General features: G+C 45.5%; 1 protein-coding gene across 1 annotated transcript in view; it reads left to right on the forward strand.

Moving 5' to 3' along the window:
* Nucleotides 1–11,294: 11,294 nt before the first annotated feature.
* Nucleotides 11,295–12,809, forward strand: part of LOC137430457 (dnaJ homolog subfamily B member 13-like) — a 33,506-nt gene continuing 31,991 nt past the window's right edge. Inside the window, exon 1 of the mRNA XM_078781198.1 lies at nucleotides 11,295–11,423. Coding sequence (XP_078637324.1) covers nucleotides 11,295–11,423 — 129 coding nt within the window. The remainder of the gene's footprint in view (nucleotides 11,424–12,809) is intronic.

Raw genomic sequence — 12,809 nt, forward strand, 5'->3', positions numbered from 1 at the left:
TCGTATGACCGCATGCTCCACATCTCAACGGAGCTTGGCAACAAAATTTGTCATCACTATGACATCGAAAAAGCCGTCTGTCCTCCTCAACTCAAAGGCAGGCTCTTCACTACTGCCGCAGTAGACAATATTGATCATAATCCCAGTTTTACCAGTGCACACGATTCCTTCCATGGAACTGGAATATCACTGTTCCAACACCCAGATGCCAAATTCAGTGGAGATCATCGTGATGTTGCCACCAGTGACAATGACGCTCATTCTGCTAACAAGGGGAAGGTAGCACATTTACCACAGTCCTACACCAGTGTGCCCCCTGTTGCTCTGCAAAGAGATCATTCACCTGTACCAAAACTAGATGGACCTAACAAAGCAGTCTGTCAGCTCATTGATCAAGCCATGCAGAAGGAATACAGGTACAGTACAAAAGTATTTTATTTACCATAATGTTATGCAGAATACTGTATCAATCTTTGTTTGAATCACAAATTCAAAATAATAATACTAAGCTATCTCAATCTCTTTACTTGTTTCCTTCTGCAGATGGCTGGAACAGTTGAGACAGGTGCTGGCTACAAACACATTACAAGAAAGCAAGACTCTCTCCTAGGCTGCATATCACGCTGGCCGTCAGCCAGCCAATGAAACACCAGACAGCAACGTGACACTCACTTGTCTACTGCCCCTTTTCTATGATCAGGCCAAATCCGTCACTATGATCTTCCATTCCATGGACGTAGTGAAGAAAGCAGTGGATATTCTGAATCCTGGACAGGTGTCCATTATTACTGTGGATCAACCTCTGTATGCTGTAGCAAAACAAATCCAGTGGAGTTGGCCAGCAACTCATGGTGAGGATCACTTCATTGTTATGTTTGGCGGGCTGCACATTGAGATGGCTTCTCTCAAGATATTGGGCAACCTTCTGGAAGCCTGGTGTTGGCTTAGTGGTTAGGGTGCCGGCTTGGGATCCGAGGATCCTGGGTTCGAATCCCGGTCGATCGCTGAATTCACGCCAGGGGGGTTGACTCAGCCTGTCATCCTTCCGAGGTCGGCAAATTGAGTACCAGCTTGCTGGGATGAATGATCACGGTGTGTACCCCGATTTAGAATAGGTACACCGTATCCCTGCGCATCGTAAGAGGCGACCAAGGGTTGGCGTCAGGAAGGGCATCCGGCCATAAAAACATTGTCTCAAACAGGGAACCATGATTGTCATGGGGCCACAAGGCTAACCCCCGCTCTAGCGGGGAAAAATGGCCTTAAAACGATCATTCATTCTTCTGGAGGGCAGTGGGTGGACATCTGCACTCCTACAAGCTGGTGTTGCCACACCAGGAACGGCAGATTCATTTCTGAAGGCCTCCCATGTTACGCGCACTCGACCTGCTCATCAGATCACCACTAGTAGTCTATATCTACTCCTGCAGAAGACGTACGATGAATACAATAATGGCCTTGAAGTTGAGCATCATCTCATGTCACAGGAAGAATGGTGTATTGACAGGACTGAAACATATCCCCAATTCCAGTTCTGGTACTTAATCCTACAGCTGCAGCTGGTGATGATGATCTTTGTGAGAGCAATACGTGAGGCAGACCTCCTTCTCTACATAGATGCCCTAACCAAGATCATTCCTTGGTTCTTTGCTTTCAACCACCACCACTTTGCCAGATGGATACATATCCACTTGCGTGACATGGTTACTTTGAATGACACTCATTCTGATACCTATGGCGAATTTCTCAAAGGAAACTTTGTAGTAAAGAAGACAACACACACATTCTCCTCGATTGCCATAGACCAAGCCCACGAGCAAAATAATGCATCAGTCAAAGGTGATGGTGGGGCTGTGGGTCTGACAGAGAATCCCGCAGCTCTGCATGGTTTCTGGTCCCAAGATGGCCAGATTGATCGGAGAGTTTGAAGCTTCACTGGAGAAGAAGAGACAACCAGATTTCCGGCATCATGAGCAAACAAAGCATGTACAGATGGCATTTGTGCAAGATGTAAGGTCACTCACTAGTGCCATAGAAGAGATGGGAAATCCATTCATTGAGAATAGCAGCGACCTTATTGTACTTGACAGCAGAGACCTTGCTGATCCAGCTGTTATAGACACTCTGAACAAGATTGAGAAACTTGGGCAGGAACAATATGACACATATGTCACTAAGCGGCTTGTCAACCAAGCAAAACCCATTGCAGACCCCATCAAGAAGAACAACTTTCCTCTCTTCAGCCACCCTCCAGTCCGAGAGAAGACAAAAGCACAACTACAACTATCATCCCTTAAGAGTGACTGCTCCCTATTCTCTAGTCTAGACTGTACATTGCATCACAGACACGGAACGGAGATTTGGATTATTTTTTTAAGCATGAAAACCAGGCATGTCCACCAGCGCTGTCACAAATGGGCAAACTCAGATCTGGGACAAAATCTGACCGAGTGAGATGTTTGGAAGACCTCGTTCCTTCACAGGAGAATGTCCCCACTCCCACTGTACAAGTCATCATCCCTGATGGCGCAGCAATAGTCAACATGCTACGGCCTGGTTCTGCAAATAATTTCTCCGACTATGCAACACAAGTGTTTCTCCCATACATCACAAATCAGCTACACCATGCAAGAAGAGTAGATGTTGTGTGGGATGAGTACCTCCCTGATAGCTTGAAAGCTGACACACGAAGCAAGAGGGGAAAGGGTGTTCGCAGACGTGTGGAGCCATCTATTGCCATTCCAAGAAACTGCCAAGAGTTTCTACGAATTGATGACAAGGTGGAATTGTTCTCCTTCCTGGCGACAAGTACAGCAGCTATTGACACCGACAAACAAGTGATCAGCACACATCACACTGACGTGGTGTGTATCCAGCCCCGAGAGGTATGAAGACCACTGACAAGCCTGTGGTGACCCTTTAGTCACATCACACCTGTTTGGTGTGTGTCATTTATTTATTATTTTGTCAAACAAAACACCATTAATTCTCAATTCTATACTCAGACAAGTGATAAAACTAAACTGAATGAATGAATGAATGATCGTTTTTTTTAAAGGCCATTTTCCCCGCTTGAGCGGGGGTTAGCCTTGTGGCCCCATGACAATCATGGTTCCCTGTTTGAGGCAATGGTTTTTATGGCCGGATGCCCTTCCTGGCGCCAACCCTTGGTCGCCTCTTACGATGTGCAGGGATACAGTGTACCTATTCTAAGCCGGGGTACACACCGTGATCATTCATCCCAGCAAGCTGGTACTCAATTTGCCGACCTCGGAAGGATGACAGGCTGAGTCAACCCCCCTGGCGTTAATTCAGCGATCGACTGGGATTCGAACCCAGGATCCTAGAATCCCAAGCCGGCACCCTAACCGCTAAGCCAACACCAGGCTTAAGTGATAAAACTAAACTAACATATCAAATTGGTATTCTGAGCTATTTATAACCCTGAAGTTAATTTATTTATATATATATTCACCTTTTTATGTTTTTATATGGTTGAAATGTATTACATTATGTGAAAATTGAGGGCGCTATTTATTTTTAATATTTACTTTCATCAATCAAAATTGATTTATATACTTTTATTCATTTATTTTATGATAAGTACTGTATTCATAAAATTGTGTTGTTTTTTTTTGGTTTTTCACCTGTTTTATGGCAATAAACATGATTTAAGGTAAATACCACCCTCAAAGTTCACATTTAGTTAATACTGATGCACATTCTACATAGACTGAACAGGTGTGACATGTCGTTAATTGTGTGCTAAATTATATGATTGTATGACCAAATGTACAGTTTAATGCACGCCTAATGTACCAAATATATGTAAAATAACAAGCAATGGAGGCCATTTTGAAAAATGGCCGCTATTGTTGTCACGGGACAAATCTGCGATGCCCCTAGAGCCAAATATCTTTCTTAGGACATACTCTGACTGTGTGCCAAAAGCCATGCTTGTATCATCAAAGGCACAATTCCTGCACCTATCTGCCACACTAATAACCATATGTGTGGTAACCAGAACACAAAGCAACATAGAGCAACAGTTCATGCATAACGATTTACAAATCGAGTCGAGTAGGTGCCCGGCGATCGCGTGGGCTGCGACGGAGTGGGAAGTCAAATCTCACTCGCTTCGGTGGGTAGGAAGCTGGTCTGTTCTGGCTTCCAACAGAAGATGGCTTTTGACCCTCACCATCCATAGCGGAGCATTGAGGGACATACTGACGAAGGAAACACCGGTTCCTCCAATAAACTCTGCCCGACGGCAGTTTCACATGATCTCCCCGGCGATGTCCAACACCGGTGACCACACCGGCTGCCTCGTCTGTGGATATTGTACCAACACCTCGGTGCCGACACGAAATGGCATGACAGGTTTGGACGATCGGTCGTAATGCGTGCTGGTTTTCACCAGTATCTCGGTGGCTTTGGCATCACACTCGGCAGCAGCCATCTGCCACTCGGGTGCAAAAGTGCGCTGATGTCCAGGAACAGCAGTACGTGTTGGATGCCCGAAGAGAATTTGAGCTGGTGAACTTCCAGATGTGTGTGGCTGGTTTCGCCATTCGAGCAAGCCGCGGCAAAATGTATCATTGTCGAGATTGCCATTGTGTGTAGTCTTAGCAACCAGTGTCTTAATGGCTTTGACCGCTGCTTCTGCATGTCCATTCGAGCGTGGAAGGTGTGGTGTGGAGAAGCCATGGTTAACTCCCCAACGGTCCATGAATTTTCGGAATTCATAGGATGCAAATTGTGGGCCGCCATCAGTTCGAAGACGAACTGGGACACCCAGATCCACATAGAATAACCGTAGAGCTCGGCTGAGGTCATGTGACGTAAGGTGACGCATGAAAAAATAGATGCATGGCCACCCAGAGAGTCGGTCGACGTAGACCAGATACGATTTTCCCGCGTGGGAAAACAAATCGGCAGATACCTTCTCGAACACACGCCGTGGGTAGTGTATCGCTCATTAATGTTTCCTTCTGAAGGCTGGCCATTCGGGCCATCCCATGTCAAATCATCAAAGAACCTGCCGTCATCTCTCAGATTTTTGTAAAACTTTGGGAACCAATTGGGACCCATGAAAAACGGCAAGAACTCAAATATTTTTGCTAACAGCCTCTTAATTAGTGAGATACAGACTAACGAACTTTGGACTAATTAGCGCGACGTCGCGAATTCAAATGGCCATATATCTAAAAGTATAACACCTAGAGAGCTGGTTTTGGTGTCATTTTAAAGGTATTTTCATGCCCTATGAATTTGTCTGGGCAACATTTTCCTACCTCCAACCACAAAAAAGTTATCACAAAATATAAACTTCAATTGTGAATCCCCAAAAAATGTATCCTTCAAATTTCCTCAAATTCATCCCAGAGGTACCTTATGATGTCAAGAAGCTTCCACATAAATTTTGTGATGGGCACTCCAATAGTTTCTGAGATATGAGCAATAATGTACATGTACGTATGGCATATAGGTTCGAAAATCAGCATTTGTAATGTATTATACAATCAATAAGTGAGTTCAAGTACACAGTGTTCACTAACCTGACTTAGGCTTTCAATTTCCTCTTCAATGCAGCAACAGCAGCACTTGTTTCTTTCTTGGAAATACAATATGTCCTTCCAGTTGCAGTGGTTGGTTCAACAGTAGTAAGCACATCCTGGTAGTCAATAGTGAGAGGGTCTGCTGGTTCCGGAAATGTATATGATGGGGATGGTCCATGTGGATGGAGGAACTTAACATCCACCTCATGCCTCTCTGGGGTATGTTCCATGACACATGCAACCCACCAGTGACCATCATAATCCACTGTAATCCTGTCGCGATTTCCAATTTTTTCTTCACAGTGTCACCGATTTTCTTGGTTTTGGATTTCACATATTTATCTGCAGCAAGTCTCTTTTTTGGAATAGGTGATTCTCCAATCAATCCCAAAGACTCATTCAGTGTATTCAGTTCCATTTCAGGAGAATGAAATTCAAACTCCCCTGAACTGCCTGGTATTGGTGATTCACCTCCACCATCATTGTCCTCACTACTGCTAATAGCGCTGCTGGTCACTGGTAATGGTATTTCACTCTGAGTCTCTACCACACCTGGTTGTCTTTTTGCCAGTTTCTTACGACACTGGGTACAGATTTTCTGTGCACTTTGCAGTTTGAGGCTTGGATGAGCGGCTATGGCTTTTTGGCTAACAGCTCTCAAGCCAGACGACTTTGGTTTTTCATGAGCTCCAAAGGGATTGCAGCAGGATTTCTGCTTCAAGATGAACTTTTCCTTGGCAGTCGTCATTTTTCTGCAGCTCCTTCAGAAGTGAACTGCCAATTTCTGTTGGTGGCAGGCCTAAGCATTACACTAAGCTAACTTGGACTTTCCCTGGGGATCTTAGACTGTGAAAGTTGCATCACCTCGAATTACCCACATGGGAAATCCCAGTTGGAATTCCCCAGATGAGAATTCCCCTCAGGCCCAGTTGAAAATGAAAGTATATGATACTTCAAAGCAATTGATGGTTGTTCCCTGTGTTCCCTGTCATGGCTAGGTTAGAATGATTGTATAATACATTACAAATGCTGATTTTCGAACCTATATGCCATACGTACATGTACATTATTGCTCATATCTCAGAAACTATTGGAGTGCCCATCACAAAACTTATGTGGAAGCTTCTTGACATCATAAGGTACATCTGGGATGAATTTGAGGAAATTTGAAGGATACATTTTTTTGGGATTCACGATTGAATTTTATATTTTGTGATAACTTTTTTGTGATTGGAGGTAGGAAAATGATGCCCAGACAAATTTATAGGGCATGAAAATACCTTTAAAATGACACCAAAACCAGCTCTCTAGGTGTTATACTTTTAGAGATATGGCCATTTGAATTCGCGACATCGCGCTAATTAGTCCAAAGTTCGTTAACCTGTATCTCACTAATTAAGAGGCTGTTAGCAAAAATATTTGAGTTCTAGCTGTTTTTCATGGGTCCCAATTGGTTCCCAAAGTTTTACAAAAATCTGAGAGATGACGGCAGATTCTTTGATGATTTGACATGGAATGACCCATTCGCTCCTGACACACAGGACACGAGCGAGTCACGTTGGCAATATCGTTGTTGATATTTGGCCAATACACAGTCTGTCGAGCTCGGCGTTTTGTATGTTCCATGCCCTGATGTGAGTCGTGTAGTCGATTCAATACCTCCGTATGTGCTGCACGAGGTATGACAATGTGCTGACCGTAGACTACGATGTCATCGTCACTTGATAGCTGATCACGTATCCCAAAGTAAGCCTTGAGGCGATGGTCCCACTCGCTACGGTTTGCTGAAAAGCCGGTATTTACTGCCTGAGCTAGTAAGCAGTATTCCTCATCGCGTCGTGCTTCCGCACGGAGTTTATCGAGTATAGGATCACGTAGATGATCTTGACTTCCATCATCGACGTTCGCTACTGCCGCCAAGATGACTTGGTGTACGTGATGTTGAATGTGTATCTCCGCCTCCTCATTATCTGGCAATGGGCTATCCACTGTGTGGCGTGATAGAGCGTCTGGGATGGCATGCTCGCATCCCTTCCTCCACATTGCTGTAAGCGTGTAGAGAGACAATTTCTCCACGAGTCGTTGCAGACGTGGGTTTTCGATAGCGTCCAAAGTGTAGGTGTTCAATATGGGTTTGAGCGGTTTGTGGTCGGTGACAAGCTGAAATATGGGTAGGCCCAGTCGGTAATGACGGCATTTCTTCATGCCCCAAACTACAGCCAGAGCTTCGAGCTCGATCATCGTAGAGAGAGACTCGACATCACTGAGATAACGAGATCCATACTGAACAAGTTTCCACAGATCGCTGTGTTGCTGGAGCAATGCAAACCCGAATCCATTGAGACGAGATGCATTGGTCTGTATCATCGTAGGTAACGAAGGGTCAAAATGCGTAAGGACAGGTTGTGATGTAAGAACACGCTTGGTAGCAAGAAATGCGCTGTCATGATCGGCAGTCCAATCAAAGACTGATCCCTTCTTCAGTAAACTCCGGAGAGGATCCGAAGCTGTCGAAATCTCAGTGGAAAAGCTATCCAACTGATGAACCAAACCAAGGAACGACCGTAAGTCGGTGATGTTGGTAGGAGTAGGAAAGTCCGTAATAGCATTTAGTTTGCCTGGATCCGATGCGACGCCATCGCGATTAATGATGGAGCCACAAAATTTGACACTGTCCTAAGCGAAGTGAAATTTCTGTGGGTTCAATGTGATGCCATGTTCCCGACATCAGAAAAGTACATTCCGCACCTGTTGAACATGCTCATTGAATGTCGGTCCATAGGTTAGCATATCATCGACGACCCTGACCGTATTTTGGATTCCCTCAAGAGCGGTCACCTCTGTAACAATATTCATCTCCACTTGCATTGAGGCCCATTGGAGCTCGCAAGTATTTGAACCGACCCCATGGTGTCATGAATACGGTAAGGGATTGGCTTTCCTCATCCAGAGGAATTTGCCAGTATCCCTTGATCGCATCATATACAGTATAGAAGCAGCGTTCTTCACATGCGAGACTGCCTCAGCAGGTGTGATGAGAGGGTATACAGGGCGTTTGACGTGGCGGTTCAACATATGGAAATCCACGCACATGCGAATGCGACCATTAGGTTTCGGAGTAACCACAAGTGGATGACACCAATCCGAAGGCTCGCTTCCCATCGGAGAAATGACACCCTTGTTCACCATGTCATCAAGTTCTGACTTAACCTGATCCCGCCAAGCCACTGGTAGTGGACGTGCTTTCCTCAGCTGGAAAGGTACAGCGTCATCCTTCAGGTTAATACGGATGGCCCCGCCCTCCATAGGTCGAATGCTATCGTCTGTGGTGAAAACGTCTGCAAATTCGGCTATCAGATGATCACGAACCTGTGATCGTTGTTGCTGATTAGGTTCATCACTGAAATCCCATGTGCTGGAGTTCGTTGAAGACACGGAATGCGAGTCATCATCGGATCAACTGACCGTGTTATGTTGTAAAGGCTGTGTTTTACTGTTCGACTGTTTGAATGGTCTGCCACAATTGCACCACGCCAAGTCGTTCAACAAATAAAATGCCAGACAAGGTGTTCGGACCCCATCGCACACGTATACAGTCTCACAAACAGTTTTACCTCCATGACGGATACCAATGTGAAGAGTGCCCACGCACTTCATTGAAGCACCATCAGCGTTCACCACTCGGAGGTCGTCACCATCATCCAAGTTATCTGGATGCATGCCAAGTTGCTGCAGGTGTCCAGGACTGATGATAGTTGCCTCAGCTCCTGTGTCTGGGAGCGCCTCCAGGGTACCAATATAATCACCCTCGAAGTCGTCCATGTCGACACAAATCCACGGTGAATGTTGCTTCCTCTGCAATGTGCGAAACACATCAGCGACAAAGACAATCCGCCGAACAGCTGGGGGTTGCTTGTTGTCATTGTGCTGTCTAGCTCTCCATACAGGCAGGTCCCCCTTCGATTTTCGACATACACGTGCAAAGTGGCCCACGGTGCCGCACTTCTGGCACTTCCTATCACGAGCCGGGCAGCTCTTCGAGTTATTATGGGAATCGCCCCCGCAATTTCCACAATTGGTGGTCTCGGGTCGGGACTGACTGCGACGATAAAATGGTTGACGAGTTTTTAGCAATGACAGCCCGGGACTGACGTCCGGCCATGACATCATCAGCCTTCCTGCTGGCTTCCTCGTTACGGCACATGCGCAGAGTACGTTGTAGTGTGAGATCTCTTTCAGCCATAAGCTTACGACACACCTCTGAATCAGTCAGATATGCCAGTGATGATCCAAATAACAAACTGTTGTTCAACAGTCATGGTTGAGAGATCACAATTGGCAGCAATCTCCTTTCGTGCACAATAAAATGAGTCGGAGGTCTCTCCATCCCCTTGGTGCCACTAATGAAAATCACCCAGATCTTGGATGATGTGCCGCTGTCCTCGTAGATGTGCTTCGATGCTGGCGAGAACATCCCTGACAGAAAGTATGTCCGATGTGAAATCGATATCAATGGCATTCTTGAGGACTGATCTCATGCCCAATGTCAGACAGTTCCGGAGAGTTGGTAACTGCTCACGAGCTTGCATACGATCGAGACGTGTGATGAGGTAGTAATCATCCCATTGTTCCCTCCATGCCTTGAAATCCCGCAAGGTCGTAGACTCGGATAACACTGGTGGTTGTTTAACCGAGAATTTCGGAGCAGATAAAGATGTCCCAGGGGTGTTTTGACGATCTGGAGCACCATCGTCACCGACGTCACCAGAACCAGTGGGCGGGCGGCCTGCTGTGGCCTCACGTAGGAGTTTCATTTCCTGCATGTGTGCCTGCTGTTGATCGGCCGCGGCCTATTGTTGGTTCAACAAAGCACGTTGCTGCATCGCCATCATGTCCTTCATAATAAATTAACTACCATTACCAACGATGACGACGGACGGAAATCGAAAGTCAATCCGCTGCCATCCACCGTTATCAGCTTGATCACACCCAGAGCTACGCAGAATGTTCCTTTTGCTGACTAACAATGTTAAAAGTTCAAGGAGGCACAAATGAACATCTGAGTTTATTCAAACAACACAGTGACCGAACACGCAAGCCTTCGGCTGCAGGGTATCATCGAGCAACTGACTCCGCCTACCCGGAAACGGAAACAAGGTTACCTAACACAACATGTAATACCAAAGGGTTTATCAGTATCCAACAAGTAGTCTAAATCCTTAGGGTTGCGTTATTCAACAGGAAGTTCGATCAATAATATCCTGCAGTCAAATATATTATCAAAATAAAACAATTGCGAATCCGTGAGAATTAATGGGTGTTTACTGTTTACGTCATGACGTCAACACGTCTTTAGCCGTTCACGCTGGTTGACGAGGACAGGTTTCGAATGATCGTACATAAAGTAAACCCTTCGTTTTATTTTTCTCCTCTTTTGTTTAGAGATTTTGATCTCGCGGTTTGTATGGAAATGCAGTTCTTGATTATTGTTTTTGCTTGTTTGCGTTTCCTTTCAAATCGGAGTTGAAGAAAATAATTCAACGGGAAAGCGCGCGAATGTGTTTGCAGTTTTGAAGCCGTTTCTTTGACGTTTGAGCAATGGAAGATCCGTATATCGTTTTGGGATTGACGCGGAATGCCTCGGAGGAAGATGTACAGCGGGCGTAAGTGAATAACGGAGAGAAAATTTGAACATAAACGTAAACTGAACACCCTGTGGTAAATGATTGTACGACCATGGGATCTGAGGTAAATGATGATGATTGTACGGCCATGGAATCTGAGGTAAATGATGATGATGATGATGATTGTACGGCCATGAGATCTGTGGTAAATGATAATGATTGTACGGCCATGGGATCTGTGGTAAATTCTGATGATTAATAATAATAATAAAGGAGTCTTATATAGCCCCATCAAGCAGAGTAAACTACCCTCATGGCGCTTTACATTATCATGCGAACGCGCACACACATACACAAACATACACACACACACATACACACACACAGACACACCTTCACTCTTGCCCTATTCCTCTCCCTCCCCATTCAAAACCCACAGATGTGTACTCCCCCTCCTCCTCCCCTCCCTCCCCCGCACATGTACACAGACATACTCTCGATCTCTGTCCCACCTCAAACCAAAGGGAAAACAGGACTTAGACCTTGAAAGACTTGTGAAACAGATAGGTTTTGAGGGAGGTTTTAAAGGCAGGAAGAGAGTCAACATGTCGAACAGAGGAAGGCAAGTCATTCCAGAGCAGAGGTGCAGCAAAGGAAAAGGATTTCTCGTCAAACGACTTGGTGCTGGTGCGCGGCGGCTCTAAGGTCATAGAGTCGTCGCTTGAACGAAGCCGTCGCCGAGGTTCATAGAGAGTGAGCAAATCGGAGAGATAGTGAGGTCCCGTTCCAAACAATGATTTATAGCATAGTGTACAAATTTTGTATTGCACACGAGCAGAGACAGGCAGCCAGTGTAAAGATTCAAGCAGCGGAGTAACATGGTCAGACTTCTTCGCCTTACAGACAAGACGAGCGGCAGAGTTTTGAACCTTTTGTAACTTATCCAAGAGAAACTGAGGGCAGCCAGCATACAAAGAATTACAATAGTCTAGCCTTGAGAGGACGAGGGCACAGACCAGAGTTAGAGCAGCTTGAGGAGTAAGAAAGTGGCGAATGGATGCGATCTTTCGCAGCTGAAAGTATGCTGATTTGCAAGTTTGAAGTACTTGCTTGGAAAATGTCATGTTACAGTCGAAAACCACACCAAGGTTCTTGGCCGACGAAACAAAGTTTACATCGGTTTCACCAACATGAATAGTGGTAGGAAGTGAACATTGTAGAGGACATCTGTGCGATCTTACAATCATAGACTCTGTTTTAGCATCGTTCAGCTGAAGTTTGTTTTGGGTCATCCACGCCTTCACGTCGGCAATACAGCCTTCTAACACTTCAACAGTGGGCACGATTTGTTGAATCGTGCTTCCTTTGTACAGCTGATTGTCGTCCGCAAAGGCGTGGTGATCAACTGAATGTCTGGCAACAAGATCAAATAGAGGCTGAGTGTACAAAAGAAAGAGGATAGGTCCCAGGACTGAGCCCTGGTGAACGCCAAAGGAAAGCGGAGAAGGGGCTGATTTCTGGCCATTGACAACAACTGTTTGCACTCTATCAGTAAGATAGGACATCAGCCAAGAAAGGGGAGTACCAGTTATACCAAATGTGATTTCAAGACGACGAATTAAGACAC

The sequence above is a fragment of the Myxine glutinosa genome, chromosome 7 (assembly GCF_964187855.1).
Source record: "Myxine glutinosa chromosome 7, kmMyxGlut1.1, whole genome shotgun sequence".
Taxonomy (NCBI): Eukaryota; Metazoa; Chordata; class Myxini; order Myxiniformes; family Myxinidae; genus Myxine; species Myxine glutinosa.